This window comes from Lontra canadensis, unplaced genomic scaffold (assembly GCF_010015895.1).
Source record: "Lontra canadensis isolate GAN:19392208 unplaced genomic scaffold, GSC_riverotter_1.0 scaffold3, whole genome shotgun sequence".
Taxonomy (NCBI): Eukaryota; Metazoa; Chordata; class Mammalia; order Carnivora; family Mustelidae; genus Lontra; species Lontra canadensis.
The window spans coordinates 17,869,357-17,887,072 of NW_022630997.1; the positions used below are offsets into that span (position 1 = coordinate 17,869,357).

The 17,716-nt window shown below is 40.2% G+C and overlaps 1 protein-coding gene across 3 annotated transcripts in view; it reads left to right on the top strand.

Moving 5' to 3' along the window:
• Window positions 1–6,211: 6,211 nt before the first annotated feature.
• CWF19L1 (CWF19 like cell cycle control factor 1) overlaps window positions 6,212–17,716 on the top strand; it is a 30,450-nt gene continuing 18,945 nt past the window's right edge. Inside the window, exons 1-7 of one of the 3 annotated variants that reach the window (XM_032882383.1) lie at window positions 6,275–6,368; window positions 8,444–8,447; window positions 9,397–9,481; window positions 10,306–10,368; window positions 11,117–11,218; window positions 13,730–13,944; window positions 16,487–16,605. In XM_032882383.1, coding sequence (XP_032738274.1) covers window positions 13,855–13,944; window positions 16,487–16,605 — 209 coding nt within the window. In that variant the 5' untranslated portion in view covers window positions 6,275–6,368; window positions 8,444–8,447; window positions 9,397–9,481; ... (1 more) ...; window positions 11,117–11,218; window positions 13,730–13,854. Of the gene's footprint in view, window positions 6,369–8,443; window positions 8,448–9,396; window positions 9,482–10,289; window positions 10,369–11,116; window positions 11,219–13,729; window positions 13,945–16,486; window positions 16,606–17,716 lie in introns of those variants that run through there. The other 2 variants (XM_032882377.1, XM_032882385.1) reach the window with 2 other exon arrangements.

Below are 17,716 nucleotides of genomic sequence, written 5' to 3' on the forward strand. Positions count from 1 at the left end.
CCACCTTGTGAATGTCAGTAATGTACTTTCCCATAACATTGCAAATCATAGGAAATCTTAAATAATTACAGGCTGAGTCTTCTAGATTGAGCAGAAGCAGTGAAAGGAGTGTTTTGATAGCTCGATATATGTGATGGGTCCTTCCTGTCTCTTCTCTCTGTGACTCAGATGTCTGGAGATGGATGACATCTTGACACATGTTCCTTTTTGGAAATGTGATAAAGACAAAGACTATGTATGTGTATTAGGTGGGGAGGTGGGGCTGCCACTCATATTTTCTGAAACATCTTCCTCTTTGTGCCTGCGGGGTCAGAGGGGACTAAAGACATTAATGGTTGGAGGATACTCACTGACAGGCCAGTCTAGTTTGGAGGACAGGCATCCTTATTCAGAGTTGGGGGTCACCACCCAGGAAGGGGTCTGAGGTCCTCAGTTCTGTCTCCCAAAGAGTTCTTAACCCTGTTTCTGTCCTTTCCTACTATCTCTGTTCCAGACTGTTACTTGCCCCCACCCCACTGCACTATAGCTGTGTCTTCTCACCGTAACGATCCCTCCAATGCACCTTCCAACTGCTGTCAGAGCAATCTAAAATGTCAAGTGGCTCTGTTACCCCTCCTGCTTAGAATCCTTTAGCGATTTCTCATAGCTGCTTTGAAAAAGCCAGATTAATTTTGCTTTTTTACTCAGAAACCAACATTTTATTTATTTATTTTTAAAAGATTTTATTTATTTGAGAGAGAGCAGGGGCAGAGGGAGAAGCAGACTCTTAGCTGAGCAGGGAGCCCGATGTGGAGCTCAATCCCAGCACCGTGGGATCATGCCCTGAGCTGAATGCAGAAGCTTAACCGACTGAGCCATCCAGGCATCCCAATAAAGCTGTTTATTTTTAAAGTTAAAAGTTCTTGTAGTTAATAACTATAATTAGGGGGATGCCTGGGTGGCTCAATTGGTTAAGCTGCTGCCTTCGGCTCAGGTCATGATCCCAGGGTCTTGGGGTCGAGTCCTGCATCGGGCTTCTTGCTTAGTGGGAAGTCTGCTTCTCTCTCCACCTCTGCCTGCTTGTGCACTCTTTCTCTCTCTCTCACAAGTAAATAAAATCTTAAAAAATATATATATATAATTAGGATAGAATACTGATTTATTTATTACCCAGCCTTTTCTTTGAAGTCTCTAACTCATTCCCAAGGGTATTAAAGCATGTTGTTCAGTGTTCAGAATCTAACACATTCTTGACTCAACCTCTACTTCTAGAGTGCATGTAATATTAACATTCAGCAAATTCATACTGAGTGTTAAGCCCTGTCCTTGGCACCTGGATCAGCAAAGGAGACAATGACCCTGCCCCTATTCTCAGGGACTATTCTTTCCTGTCCAGGGTCCAACAAAACTCACCACCAGCCCCTGCCTTGGAGTTTTTTTTGTTTTGTTTTGTTTTTCAGATTTCACATAAGTGAAATCACACAATATTTGTCTTTTTCTGACTTATTTCACGTAGCGTAATACCCTTGTGCTTCATGTTAACGCAAATGGCAGGATTTCCTCCTTTTTTCATTGTAAATATATACACCACATTTTCTTCATTCATTCATCAATGGACACTTAGGTTGTTCTCATGTATGGGCTATCATGAATAATGCTGCTGTGAATGTGGGGTTGCGGATACCTCATTATGATTTCATTTCCTTTGGATATATACCCAGAAACGGGATTGCTGGATTATACGATAGTTCTGTTTTTAATTTCCTGAAGAAGCTTCATGCTGTTTTCCATAGTGGCTGTACCAATTTGCATTCTCATCAGCAGTGCACAGGGTTCACTTCTCTCTACATCTTCAACACTTTATCTTTTTTTTTTTTTTTTTAAGATTTTATTTATTTGACAGCGGGAGATGGAACACAAGCAGAGGGAGTGGGAGAGGGAGAAGCAGGCTCCCACTGGGCAGGGAGCCCAACACGGGCCTCTATCCCAGGACCCTGGGATCATAACCTGAGCCAAAGGGAGATGCTTAATGACTGAGCCACCCAGGCATCCCTATCGCTTATCTTTTTGATAATTGCCATTCTCACTGGTGTGAGGTGTGAGGTGTGAGGTGATAACTGACTGTGGTTTTGATTTGCATTTCCTGATGACTGGTGATGCTGAGCACCTTTTCATGTGTGTATTGGCCATTGGTAGTCTTTGGAAAAATGTCTAATTGGGGCCTTTGCCCATTTAAAAAAATCAGATTATTTGCTTTTTTGCTATTGAGTTGTTTGAGTTCCATTTATATTTTGGATATTAACCCCCTATCCGATAGAGAGTTTGCAGATACTTTCTACCATTCCATAGGTTGCATTTTCATTTTCTTGGTTGTTCCTTTTGGTGTGCAGAAGCTTGTTTGTTTTATGCAGTCCCACTTGTTAATGTTTGTTTTTGTTGCTTGTGCTTTTAGTGTCATATCCAAAAAATTATTACCAAGACCAATGTCAAAGTACTTCCTGTTTCTTCTAGGAGTTACAGTTCCAGATCTTATATTCAGTCTTTAACCCATTTTGAATTAATGCTTGTGAGTGGTGTAAAATTGGGGTCCAGTTTCATTCTTTTACATGTGAATATCCAATTTTCCTAATACCATTTAATACCTAATTTCCATTTCCATTACATTGAAGAGACTGTCCTTTCCCCACTGAGTATTCTTGGCTCCTTTGTCAAATATTAGTTGTCTGTATATGCATGGGTTTATTTCTGGGCTCTTGATTCTGCTCCATTGGTCTATATATCTGTTCTTATATCAGTTCTATACTGTTTTGAATACTATTGCTTTATAACATAGTTTAAATCAGGAAGTGTGATACTTCAAGCTTTGTTCTACTTTCTCAAGATTGCTTTGGCTATTCAGGTCTTTTGTGGTTCCATACAATTTTCAGGATTTTTTTTTTTTTTTTAAGATTTTATTTATTTATTTGACAGACAGATCACAAGTAGGCAGAGAGACAGGCAGAGAGAGAGGGGGAAGCAGGCTCCCCGACTAGCAGAGAGCCCCATTCAGGGCTCGATCCCAGGACCCTGGGATCATGACCTGAGCCGAAGGCAGAGGCTTTAACCTACTAAGTCACCCAGGCGCCCCCCATTACATTTTAATAGAGATTGCATTGACTCTATAGATGGCTTTGGGTAATACGGATATTTTAACTATTCTTCTTATTCATGAGCACAAAATATCTTTCCACTTACTTGTATCTTCTTCAGTTTCTTTCAGCAGTATCTTATGGATTTCATTGTATAGACCTTTCACCTTTTTGGTTGAATGTATTGTTAAGTATCTTTTTTGTTTTTGATGCTATTATAAATGGGATTGTTTTCTTTATTTTTCAGATAGTTTGTTAGTAGTGTATACAAACACAACTGGTTTTTATATGTTGATTTTTTATCCTGCAACTTTACTGAATTCAATTATTAGCTCTGTTTTTGTTTTTGTTTGTTTTTTTTGGGGGGGGTTAGCGTATTTAAGATTTTTTATATATAAGATGATGTCATCTGAACAGAGACAGTGTTTTGCCTCTTCCTTTCCAATATGGATGCCTTTTATTTCTTTTTCCTGCCTACTTGTTCTGGGTAGAACTTCTGGTAGTGGGCACCCTTGTCTTAGAGGAAAAGCCTTCATCCTTTCACCACTGAGTAGGATGTCAGTTGTGGACTTGTCATATATCATCTTTATTATATTGAGGTACATTTCTTCTATGCACACTTTGTTGAGAGTTTTTTTTTTTAATCATGATAGGATGCTGAATTTTGTCAAATGTTTTCTTTACACCTATTGAGATGATCGTATGATTTTTATCTTTCATTCTATAAATGAAATTTATTGCATTTATTGATTTTGGTATGTTGAAACATCCCTACATCCCAGGGACAAGTCCCACTTGATCATGGCATGTGATCCTTTTAACGTGCTGTTGAATTCAATTTGCCAGTAACTTGCTGAGAATTTTATATCTATATTCATCAGGGATATTGGTCTGTGGCTTTCTTATAGTATCCTTATCTGGCTGGCTTTGGTTGTGGGTAATGCTGACCTTATATAATGAATCTGGGAGTGTTCCTTCCTCTTCAGTTTTTGGAAGAGTTTGAGAAAGATTGGCATTAATTCTTTAAATGTTCAGTAGAATTCAGTGAAATAATCTGATCCTGGGATTTCTTTTTTGGGAGATTTTTGATTACTGATTCAAACTCCTTACTCTTTATTGGTCTGTTCAGATTTTCTATTTCTTCTCGATTCAGTCTTGTTAAGTTTTATGTTTCTAGAAATCTATCCATTTCTTCTTGGTTGTCCAATTTATTGGTATATAATTATTTACAGTGATCTGTTATGATCAGATATACAGATATACAGATAACACAGAAATACAGGTATTTCTGTGGTATCAGTTGAAATGCCTCCTTTTTCATTGATAATTTCATTTATTTGAGTCGCCTCTTTTTTGATTAGGTTAGCTAAAGGTTTGTCAATTTCATCTTTTTCAAAAACCAACTTTTAGTTTTGTTGATCTTTTCTATTGTTTTCCTATTCTCAGTTTTACTTATTTCTGCTGTAATCTTTATTATATCCTGCCTTCTGCTAATTTTGGGCTTAGTTTATTCTTATTTTTCTAGTTCTTTGATGTGTAATGTTGAGTTGTTTATCTGAGACCTTTATTTTTAATATAGACATTTACAGTTATCAACTTTCCTCTTAGAACTGCTTTTGTTGCATTCCATAAGTTTGGTGTGTTGTGTTTCTATTTTCCTTCGTCCCAAGATTTTTTAAATTTTTCTTTGTGATTTCTTCTTTGGTCTATTAGTTGTTCAGGAGTGTGTTGTTTAATTTCTATGTATTTTTTAACTTTCTAGTTTTCTTCCTTATTTCTTATTGAATTCTAGTTTTGTACCATTGTGGTTGAAAAGATACTCAATATAATTTCTATGTACTTGAATTTTTTGAGACTTGTTTTGTGGTCCAACATTCTATTCTGGAGGAATTTTCCATACACTTGTGAAGAATGTGTATTTTAAAACCAGACTTCTTAGCATGCATCAAAACCCCTATTTCTTTCATTTTTTTCCAGTTTCATTTTCTATTACTCTGACACTTACACTGTATTCAGCTATCTTGAGCTAGCTTAAATTCCCATGGATGAGCTTTCTTTCCATAAGCTTTATATTTCAGAGTAGATTTAGATTTATAAGAGTTGGAAAGATAATACAGACTTCCACTGATGAATTTCCATATTTTACTATTGTTTCCTCTTCCTGAAGGGATTACCTGCCCATGTTTGGCAAATTTCTACTCCTTTATATTCAGTCTTGATTTCTATTTGAGGGCTGTGCTGGATTGCCCCCAAAGTAGAAAAAAACACAAGCTTTGTGTGCTATCAAAGCAGGGACATTAATAATTAATGAGATAGGGAATTTAATATTTCCCTCCAAAGTGAGGGAAACCAGAATTTTGTGGTTCTTCTTTAAACTTATTTATGTTTTAGTTAATTTCTAATTCCGTGGCTGACCTTAGTGAATTTTCCCTCCCCCTCAGTTGTCCGAAACCCCTTTGTTTCCATTTCCTTATATACTGTTATATACTGTTGTCTCCTATAAATTGGACTGAATTCCTCCAAAAAGCCAATGTCATGAAAAACAAAACCAAAAAGGTAGGTGGGCTGTTGTAGATTTAAAAAGACTAGAGAGAGAACTGAATACAAGCGTGAAACTCAATTGTATCCGGAATTAAAACAAGCTCCAGATATTTAAAAAAACTTGGGGGGGGGGCACAAATGGAGAACTTTAAATATGGATGTGTATTAGATGATATTATTGAACTTATTAATTTTTTTAGATGTGTTAATAGTATTCCTTATTCTCAGGAAATGCACTCTGAGGTATTCTTGACATCTGCAATTTACTTTCAAATGATGCAGTGAGAATAACAGTGCTGTGCACCTTTAAGGAGCGGGAGTCTATCTTTGCCCACTGGACTGATATGGTTAGGTTAGGGCCCAACATTGTGTCGGGAACTTTCTAGAAGCTCCATAACTTCAATTGCGCCGAAGTAAAACATCGTAATTGGAATCATTTTCCCATTACCCCTTCCTTGCTCTACTGCTCTTCTATTCTTCTTGGAGGCGAAGTCACCTGAGAGAGGCTTCTGTCCCTCGGCGCTCTCCGTAGATAACCGAACCCTCATTGGCTGGGTGCGCTGACGTCTTAGTGTGGTGCTGCCGCATTTTTCAGAGGAGCTTGGATTCAGAGTCCCGGTTTTGGGTGGTCGACCTAAGCCCGGCTGTTGGAACAAATGGCTCAGAAACCGCTGCGTCTGTGAGTGACCATAGCTCAGAAACGCAAGTGCGCGCGCGAGTGTATGCTGGCCGGGGGCTCTCTCGTGCCTGGAAGAGAGGGGAAAAGGCAGGGGTGGGAGCGTGGTGGCGGTTCGTGAGCTCCGATCCCGTCTTAGCTCGGCCGGAGCCGGTCTCCTTTCGCTTCCGAGAGGGGACTCTTGGAGACACACGCTGGGAGAGGCGGAAGCGTCCAGCGTCAGGCTTAGGCTTTCCTGGACCCTGACACCTTTCTCCTCTACTTTTCCCCACACCCCACTTATGTATTGATGAAAATAAGTTGCCGTGGGCTCCACTGGTGGGTCCTTGTCAGTTGCGAACAGACGAGCTAGCTAGTTCTCCTGCGCAGGCGCACTTTTTTGGGAGGCGCGGCGCTGGAGTGAAGCTACACCATCCATCGGTGCATCCATGGACCCGTTGAACAAATATTTATTGAACAGTTGCAGTGTACCAGGCATTGTGCTAGACACTGCACAGATGGAGTTCCTGCCTTAATGGAGCTCAGAGTCTTGAGTAGATATTAATCAAAGAATCCAGATTAATGTAAAATTACGGTCGTGATAAATGTCGGTAAGAAAAGCTCCACGGTTCTGGAAGAGAGTATAAAAGGGGATTTGGCTTATTATGAGGAATCAGGAGAGGGAGGATTGAGCCTTGGTTAATATTTTTGTCTTTATTCTAAAGTCATCGAAATGTTTAAGAATTCCTTGGCAGGATCAGATTTTTGTTTTGGAAAGCGATTCTGGCTGCAGTGTGAGAACAAATTAAAGCCAAAGAAGTGGGCAGCTAGGATTAGGTAGAGTGATGGCAGAAGCAAAGTGCTGGGATTCAGGGCTTATTAAGGAGATGAAATTAACAGGGCTTGGAGATGGTTTGGCTGTGAGAAGGAGTTGGCACTGTGGGGTCCAAAATTTCTGCCCCTCATTGGGAAAGGAAGCACTGGAAAAGGGCCTGTTTGGGGAGATGATGAGCTTTGAGATGTCTTGTGATGTACAAACTGGATGATGGCTCTCTGAGAAACAATTATAATTCCATGTGACAACTTCTATGATAGAGGGAGCACCTGGAATTGGTGACTGATAGGGACTGGAGGACTTCCTAGAGGAGGTGGTGCTCAGGAGGTAAATAAAAACACCTAGTAGTTTATTACAGAGCTCTCTGAGATGCTCTATGGGTTTCTGAAGTTTGAGAAGAAAGTGACTTTCTGAGCCAGTTAAGAGGGCTTTAGAGATGTGCTGGCCTTGAAGGATGGGAAAAAATTGGATTCAGGGTGGGTAGGGTCGGGCTGTTAAAAGAGGTATGGCAGAGGCAGAGAATGATCAGATTGACAGTAGGGGAAGTTTCTGTTACGGAAACTTGGAGAAAGCCCTGGGGAGAGGGACCAAAGACTTGTGGAAGCCTGTGGCTCTGCAGGCAGTGGAGTTCTCTTAATGTTTTTGAGGAAAGAACATTAAATTGTTGGCTTTATATAGGATGGTTAGGAAGAAGAGTAGGCATTAGAGGAAATAAATGTAAGCGCACTCCCTATGTTATATCCAGTACCTGATTCATTAGATCTTTGGCTGATTCTGCCTCTGCCTTATCACAGGACTCTCCGTGGCTCTGCCTCAGCATATCCTCCATTCCTCCCTCCTCCCTCATTTCTCTCTCCATTTCTCCAGTTCAAATTGTGTTCATGTGCTCCAAATTCTAAATTTTTCATCATTTCTCTCCTTCACATCTTCATTCAATATTGCCCCTTTGCTGTTATTTTTGCTTATAGTTACTTGTTTCTCCAGACCATCTTACACTGTTACTGAAATGAACTTAAAAAAAAAAAATACAGATTTTATTTATTTATTTGACAGAGATCACAAGCAGGCAGGGAGAGAGAGGAGGAAGCAGGCTCCCTACGGAGCAGAGAGCCCGATGCCCGGCTCGATCCCAGAACCCTGGGATCACGACCTGAGCCGAAGACAGAGGCTTTAACCCACTGACCCACCCAGGTGCCCTGAAGTGAACTTTTTAAAACATATTACTAGCCAGCTTGAAAATGTTCAGTGATATGGACATGCCAGAAAGACGTAGTGGCCAAACAGTAAGAACTGTAATATTTCAAGATGAGTTCAAAGACATTAAGAAATGGTATGAGAGGGGCGCCTGGGTGGCTCAGTGGGTTGAGCCTCTGCCTTTGGCCCAGGTCATGATCTCAGGGTCCTGGGATGGAGCCCCACATCCGGTTCTCTGCTCAGCGGGGAGCCTGCTTCCCCCCCTCTCTCTGCCTGCCTCTCTGCCTGCTTGTGATCTCTGTCAAATAAATAATATATATATATATATATATATATTTATAAAAGAAATGGTATGAGAAATAGAAAAACCGTGGAAGTCAGAATTCTAAAAACTCAGAAATGAGTTGATAAAACAAGTTACTTTACAACTTAGGGCCAGTCTGTCTTGCAAACCTCAGCTCTGGCCACTTTCTGCCTCTCTGCCCCTTAACAATTTACACATTTCTCCTATTGTAGCCTTTTTCATGTACATTTTTATTAGAGTATCTCCCTTTTTGAGGTTTGAACTGAGTCCTTTTCCTCTTTGTACTCCTAGCGTGTTCTAGCTACTGGGTGTATTGCCTTAGCATATTATAGGTGTCTGGTACATCATTTTGGGGTGGATGGTTGATAGTGGCAGTGGAAAGGAAAAGGGTGGAATGAATGTGAAAGATGTTTGGAAAAGGGGATTGATGAGCCATGATGACTGGATAGGGGATTTTTGACTCTTGGCGACCAATTGGATAATACAGCCATTTACAAAGCTTGGGAATTGAGGAGAAGAAACTGCTTTGATTTGCTGTTTGATTTGGTTCGATAAGCTAACCTGTAGTTGTGGCGAGTAGAAGGTTTTAGTGACTTTTAGGTGGAGCTGCCCCATGGTAAGTAATAGTTCTGAACCTCTCTGGTAACCTCAGAGAGACTGGGTCACATATTCACCAGATCCGGGAAGGCTAGTGTGTATGAAACCCAGCAGGCCCATTCATGTTTCCTGAATTGCCTTAACATGTATCTCTTGTTCGCAGCTTGGCTTGTGGAGATGTTGAAGGAAAGTTTGATGTTTTGTTCAACAGAGTTCGAGCAATTCAGAAGAAAAGTGGAAACTTTGATGTAAGACATTTCCTGTTACTGAATCTAATTTTACTGTTATTGTCAAATGTACTAAATAGAGTTTGGACTCCTTTATTCCTTTCTCGATGGAACACACATGCTCCTTTTTTGTGAGACTGAGTTCCTTTTGTGAGCATAGGAACTTAGTAGCTGTGGAATGGTAGGGAAGGGGAGACTTCTTTACCTTTTAATACTTTTTGAATTTGAATCTAATTACTTTCTTACTGTGCACAAAACTGAAAACAGAGCAGCAAAACCTCCGTAGGTGATTCTAAGCCCTGGGTTTGGGAACCGCAAATGTATTCCATGAGTGTATGGTATGGATTAAGTCAGATAACATGTGCAAATGCTTCACTAATTCAAGAGGCTTATATAAATGTTATGTAGGATCGCCACCTAGACTCTAAACCCCTAGCAAACAGAAGAGTATTCTAGGTTAAAGATGGAGTAAAGACAATGGCAGGAAGTGTGTTTTTTTGCCCTGTATCTCTGAGGGTATCTAATACTCAATGTCTTGTGTTTCGAGAGAGATTCTTGGAAGTAGATTTCTCCATTTTTCCTTGACCCCCACTTCCCCGTCCCAACTGAAGTCTGATGGCCAGTGAGCCAAAATTCAGTGATTTGTAGAATCAGATCAACTACCGCAATTGTTGCTGAAGAATTATGTGTTGTGAGTCTGCAGATTGATGAAGGAAAAATACCTACTTTGAGGCCATTAAGTAGAATAATTAGCTGAATTATGTTACTATCTATTATGTACTATTTGATAAAAAAAATCTCATATATCTGTTTAAAAAACTCATTTTAGCTGCTGTTGTGTGTAGGAAATTTCTTTGGCTCCACTCCAGATGCTGAATGGGAGGAGTATAAAACTGGCATCAAGAAAGGTATAGAAATTATTTTTATTTAACAAATGATTTCTAACAAAGTTGCAAGGTTACATAATTCTTGCTGGGTTCTTTTCACACATACTAGTTATTTAAGAATTTCCCTTGGACCTCCTCATTGAGCTGGGAAGGATGCCTGTGCATCTAAATGTTCACATTTCAAATTTGGTTGGATTTAGTTTAGGAAAAGAATTCTCAGGGTGCCTGGGTGGCTCAGTCAGTTGAGCATCCAACTCTTGATTTAAACTCGGGTCATGATCTCAGGGTTGTGAGATCAAGCCCTGCTTTGAGCTCTGTGCTCAATGGGGAGTCTGCTTGAGGCTTCTCTCTCTCTCTCTTTCTGCCTTTCCCCTCACTCATGCTCATGTGCACACTCTCTCTCCTTCAAATAAATAAATCTTAAAAAAAAAAAATTCTCTTCTAAGTAGGCAGGAATTGAAGAAATTCAACCACATGTATCCTTTCCTTTTTCCAGTTTGAGTGTTTTTTTTTTAATGAAGTTCTTTATGGTCTCTGTTTTCCTTACTATACATTAACCATCCTCTTAGATGTCATTTCATCAACTAGTGATAATATAAAATAGTCAGGCCATGGGTAGGGTAGGATATCCTAAGTGGTGAGCACATTCCACAAATAGGATTGCAGATTCATTACTTTTGCTATGATTATTTTTCCTATGGGGAAATATTTCTCAAATTCCAAAGCAGATCTGGTAACTGTATGTTGTCATGTCTGTTTCTCTCACCAGTTCCTATTCAGACGTATGTACTGGGTGCTAATAACCAGGAAACAGTAAAATACTTCCAAGATGCTGATGGGTGTGAGTTAGCTGAAAACATTACGTATCTGGGTAAGTTTGTATTTTTTGTGTTTGAAATTCACATAATAAAGTGTCCCAGGAATCAGCCTCCTGGGAAATTTGTGGCTCGATTCTTCTGCCGTTACTGTTGAGAGAATGGGGTTCTTTCCCAAAGTCTTTGTCTATACCCTCAAGACTCTGGCATTTTTTTCCTTTGTAGTCTTTCCCAACTTTCCCCAATCTCCTTGCACTCCCATGACCCAGTATATACTCCTGCAGCCAACCAGAGGAATCAACTATTTGACTATAGTATAGGGAGTACTTAAGGTATAAATTTTGTTGAAAAAAATTCCATGTATGTGGTCTCACCATGTAACATTGCTAGGTATATACAGCTTGTTTGTTAGAATCCTAACTAGCTATAGCTGTGTGTCTCACTAAACTTTTGGAAATTCAAATATTCAGTGCTGATCCTCACATTTTCCCCTCCCTTTGTCCTTTCTTAGGTTCCTGGTCCACTTTTTAATTTCAGGTTAAAGTTGTTCCCTCTTTAGCCCCCTGAATCTCTTTTAGTGGTTCTTTTTAATGTCTGCCCATTTAAAAAAGCACTGTCAGATTTTTTGTTTTCCCCTCACGGGCTGTCAGTCTATGGCTTCTTATTTTTATCTAAAATGAGTCCATTGCTCTTCCCATTTCCTCTTTCTTGGTCTCTTACTTCTCCTGAAAGCCTCTACAATTCTTTGCTGTCTGTGTCCTCCCCATCCTTCCCCACCGTAGTCCATCTTGGCCTTTAGTCTCTGCGTCTGGCTGGTGCTCTTATGTAAGCAATCTTACTCATCTTGCTTCAATCACACAGGGCACATTTAGGCAAAAAATTGATGGACAGATTTTTGGTTGTTGTTGTTGTTGTTAAAGATTTTATTTATTTGAAACAGAGAGAGAGATCACAAGTATGCAGAGAGGCAGGCATAGAGAGAGAGAGGAGAAAGCAGGTTCCCCGCTGAGCAGAGAGCCCGATGCGGGCCTCGATCCCAGGAGCCTGAGATCATGACCTGAGCCGAAGGCAGAGGCTTAACCCACTGAGCCACCCAGGCGCCCTTGTTTGTTGTTTTTAACCATTGTTGCGAGATACATCTTTTGAAATCCTTCTGTTGTATATCTTAACAAAGGTCTGACTTGTGGCAGTTCTTGTAGTAGTTATTAGATTTGGATTAAGATCGCTGCTGTGGATATTTATGGTAGCTGTTTTGCCATATGAATTTAGTGCCAGGAGTGGAGAGACCGTGGAGGTATTTGGGTTATTTCTGTAAAAGGTATTTTTTTGAGATCTAGTAGGAAGAGCCAACAATGAACTTGATAGTGAACATGTGATAGTGAGCTTGAAGTCTTGGCAGAACGTCCAACATATAGTTGGAAGTGATCTTTCTAGAGTGTATCTTTCAAGGTCAATGTGGAGGAGTAGGCTTTGGGGAGTTGGTCCCATAAACATGAAAAACAAAGCTGAGTAGGATCAAATTGTTTCAGAGGAAATATAATGAGAAGGGAAGCACCACTCTGTGGTGTGGGCAAATATCTTCATTGAGGGAGTAGGCAAAGAGCTGAAAATGGTTAGGACAGTGTTGGGAGAGGTAAAGATATCAAGTTCATAGACTCTAAATGAAGAGAGACTGGTTCCTGAGACCAGGAGAGGCCATTGGCAGTTAGTTACAGGGTGATTCATGACCTGTAAGAGAATGGCGGGAGAGGGAAACCAGAGTGCAGTGGGTTTAGGAACCAAGAGGTAAAGCACTTAGAGAGCATGGACTGCTCTTTTGAGAAATTGGAAACAGAAGACAAGGAAGTTTCTTTTTCAGTTAGTGTGTGTGTTCCTTTCTTAGGTTTCTTTTTTGGTCTGTGTTCCTTTATCAGGTCACATGTGTATTATTGTCTTGGTCCTTTATTAATTAGTATGTCTCTTAGAGTCTTTAGTACTCTCTTCTCTGAGGGGAGAGAGCCAGCTGAGAAGAGATTCAGTAAGTGAAAGGAAGGTGAAAGTTGGAGCAGGGTCTTGAAGGCAACAGGAAGAAATGGAGTCAAAGGCCCACACCAGGAATAAAGTTAAAAGGGAGTAGAGTCTTTAGTTTTTCCCAGTTGCTGTTTCCACATGTTTTCCTTCTGTCAGACGCTGCTGCCTGTGTGACGAGCGTACGCATTCTAGACTGTACTTTCCTCAGAACTGCTGCTTGATTCTTTTACTGCCTCTCCCTGGGTCCAGGTGTCTGGGTTTCTTTTAGCCATGTAGAGTCTCCTCTAGAAGGCAGGAAGGCTTTTTCTTACTCAGTGCTTCCCAGCTTTTTTCATTCGTAAGGCCCCAGGGGTAAACCCGCAGAAGGGCTGCTCTCCCTGAATGGGATTGTGGTTGCAGCCATCCACCCCTGAGACCCTGCAGCCAGAAAAGGGCTTGTTCAGACCCGCTGAATGGCAGGGAGGTACGGGGCTCGTGGCATGGGGAGAGAGATTCATCATAATAATATTTCATTCTGCAGTTTTGACTAAAACTTGTCTCTTTTTCTTTGAACATAGGGCGTAAAGGCATCTTCACTGGAAGCTCGGGACTGCAGATTGTGTACCTCAGTGGGACGGAGTCCTTGAATGAACCAGTCCCAGGTTACAGTTTTAGTCCCAAGGATGTGTCTACCCTGAGGACAATGCTGTGTTCAACATCCCAGTTTAAGGGTGTTGATATCTTGCTCACATCCCCATGGCCCAAGTATGTGGGGAACTTTGGGAATTCTTCTGTGAGTAGTGCTTGTTCAGTTGGAATTTCTATAAGCAAATTGCACTGGCTTAATTGGGGCTTTTTCCTCCTTTTTTTTTTTTAATTTTATTTATTTGATAGCATAGAGAGAGCGAGAGAGAGAGTGTGCGCATGAGCATGAACATGGGGAGGGGCAGAGGGAGAAGCCAACTCCCCATTGAGCGGGAGCCCAATGTGGGGCTCGATCCCAGATGCTGGAATCATGACCTGAGCTGAACGCAGACACTTAACTGACTGAACCACCCATGTGCCTCTTTTTGTTCTTTATATTGAGTATTTCAGCTCTTAGTACCTTTCAGTAGGAATTTTTTGTAAATTATTTCAGGATACTTCAAACTCTATCAACTAACCAAAGCAAAAACTTGGAAACTGGTTGATGTTACGAAAGCACAGTTCACAGATGAAATTGCTGAAATCTTAATTATAAATGAATGATTCTTTAAATTATATTTTCTGCTTCAAGTGGCTTCTTTCAGGCTTCCCCTTAATATGTTTTGAGGGCTCAGGAGCACCTGGGTGGCTCAGTTGATTAAGTGACTGCCTTCAGCACAGGTCATGATCCCAGGGTCCTGGGATCGAGCCCTGGGTCAGGCTCACTGCAGAGCAGGAAGCCTGCTTTTCCTTCACCCTCTGCTGCTCCCCCTGCTTGTGTGCTCCTGCTCTCTCTCTGTCAAATAAATGAATAAAATCTTTTTTAAAAAAACACGTTTTGAGGGTTCACTAATTTTTAGTGAAAAGATTTATAGTTAGTGGCAGCTCTGCAGTTGTATTTTTCTTACCTTCTGTTCCACATTATAGTATTTAGCTTTCAAAATATCTTTTAATGGAGTCATTATGGGATAAGGCGTAGTGATCTCAAAATGGGAAATGAGATGTTGAAAACTTGATATTTCTCTGATGTGAAAGCTTTAATGTTGGGATGCTTTGTAGCTCACTCTTACATTTGATCTTAATATTTTTTTAAATAATCTAGAAGAGGATATATACAAGGTTGGTGAGTCATCACATTGGTGGAAATAAGCCTAAGGAAGATCTTGAAAGGTTATATGTGAGGACAGAAGGCATCTGAGTTTCAGTGAAGGAAGAATGCATTTAGAGACAAATACCAATTAATGGATGCAGAGGTATCAGTAATGATCCCGAAAAGGGTCTTCTGTCAACTTCAGTGTCACGTGTCTGTGAGCAAAAAGGCCAACAAGATACCAGGCATTGTCAGGCGGGATGTTGAAAGGAAAAGGGACAGTGCTCTCCTCCCCTTCTATAAATCCATGGCTCTTCTTCACCTCAATTCAAGGGGCAGTGCTGGCTGCAGTGAGAAGATACGGTGAAGCTAGGGAAGGTGCAGAGAACGAGGTCTGAGTTGCTGGTGGAAGGGAGAAAGAAAGATGAGAAAAATGAGAACCCTTCATTTTGGGGTGCTAACAAGGATTTTGATTAAAGTTTATAAATGACTACGTAAGATCTTAATAGGGGATAAAATAATTTAGTTTACCAGTCTCTAAGATACTACAACTCACCTCAAGGCTGATTCCTGCACTTAAGCAGAAACCCGAAGGAAGCAAGCATAGCACATAAGGAAGAAATTCTTGCTTTACTTAGTGGAAAACTAATTTTGGTAATTTCTTTATTTCCAGATAGTACCTTCTCTTAAGTTCCAAAATAATATTATGGATGAGAGATCTCACAATTTATTGTTAATGAAAGCTAGGGATATGTGGGAAAAAGCCTAATATTTTTCTTTTTTTAGATTTTATTTATTTGACAGAGAGAGAGATCACAAGTAGGCAGAGAGGCAGGCAGAGAGGGGGGGAAGCAGGCTTCCCACTGAGCAGAGAGCCCGATGTGGGGCTCAATACCAGGACCCTGAGACCATGACCTGAGCCGAAGGCAGAGACTTAACCCACTGAGCCACCCAGGTACCCCAAGCCTAATATTTTTGATAGACTTTATGTTACGGACTTTAACAAGGGCGTGGTTGTGTCCTTCCACAAACCACACCTTTCTTGACTGAAGCAAAATAAAGGATTGCATGCTTATGTCATGAAGTCCTTGAATATTCCATTCCAAATAATCTGAATAATCTGTGGATCCCAGGGGCCCTGAAAGCTAGCTTTTAATTTTTATATTTTGCATTGACTAGGACTGTCTGCATTGTTGGAACTACAGGTGCACAACAAAGCAAATTATAGAAGCGAAGTATTTGGGCTCCAGGGAGAGAAATCAGTTTCCCAAAAAAGACCCTAATAAATCCTACTTTGGGTATTATATGGAGAGCTTATCTTACCTTTAACTCCTGGCATCAAGTAGTTGTTCCTATCTCTGCATTTATAATAGCCCAGTTCCTCTTAATATGTTTGAGATTTCTCTGATTGCCACAAATATGCAATTCATTATCTGAATCCTACTGCCTACACATGTATCGACATTAAAAATTTTAAAGTCATTTTAAAGTGTCTTGTTATTTGCCTGCTTTTCTTGGTGACTTTTAGGTCCATTATGATGACTGAATTTCTGTTTACCAGGGAGAAGTGGATACCAAAAAATGTGGCTCTGCTTTGGTGTCCAGTCTGGCCACAGACTTGAAACCAAGATACCATTTTGCTGCTTTGGAAAAGACCTATTATGAGAGGCTTCCTTATCGGTGAGTGGCATTGCATTATTTTGGCTTTTTAAAGAATTTGCCTTGGATCTTCTGTGAGACCTTCTCTTGCCCATCTTAGTCATGTAACATCTTCATTCATTGTACTTATTCAGGCACTAAAGTGAGTAGCTCTTAAATTACTTAGCTCTTCTCAGTTTATTTCCTAATTTGCAATACAAGTGATTGGACTGTATACAACCCTTTAAAGGTGTGCAGGTCTGAAGTAACAATACTGTTAAATCCTCACAGCTTCACGTAACACACAGTGTGTCCTTTTTTGATCAGGTCAAATAGGTACCTTTTATATAGTCTTCAAAATTCATGTCTCAGCCTAATAAGAAGTATTTCAACTTGAGAATCAAGAACTTGTATCAATTTTTTCCCCCTTTTTTCATAGTTTTGAGTTTGGAAGTTAGTAGAGTTTTTAAAGCATGTCTTGTAGAGACGATAAAACCAGTGTTTTGTAAGTGATAGAATTAAGTTAACTCTAAATTATCTTCACTGGTAAAGAGCATGGATAATTTTGAAAATAATCTGTAGAAACTTTTTTTTTTCCCCCAAAGAGTGTTGTTTGAAAGTTCAAAAATACAGGCAAGCAAGGGAAGAAAAAAACCAAAAACCCTATCCTTCCACCGTAATCCCAAAGCCCAAGATATAATCATAAATATTACAGCTTTTTCTGTTTTATCTTAATATATGCCTTCTAGAAAAGCATATTGTTCTCTAAAACCCTGCACTAAAAACAGAGGTTATGGAAACAAACCTGTCAAAACCTGTCGAACTTTTTTTTTTTTTTTTTTAACTTACCTAGCTTTTAAGGATCTGAATACACATTTCCCTGGAGAACGTATACCAGTGGACAGTAGGCACATGAAAAGATGTTCCAGCCTTAGCAATTAGGGTAATTTAAATCTAGCCCACAATGAGAGATCACCTGACATCCGCTAAGATGGTTACGGTCAAAAAGGCAAATAATAAGGTAGTGAGGATGTGGAGGAATTCGAATCCTTGTGTGTTGTTGGTGGCGATGTAAGAAGGTGGAGATGCTTTGCCAAACCTTTGGCAGTTCCTCAGAGTTACAGAGCTACTATCTGACCCAGCAATTTCACTC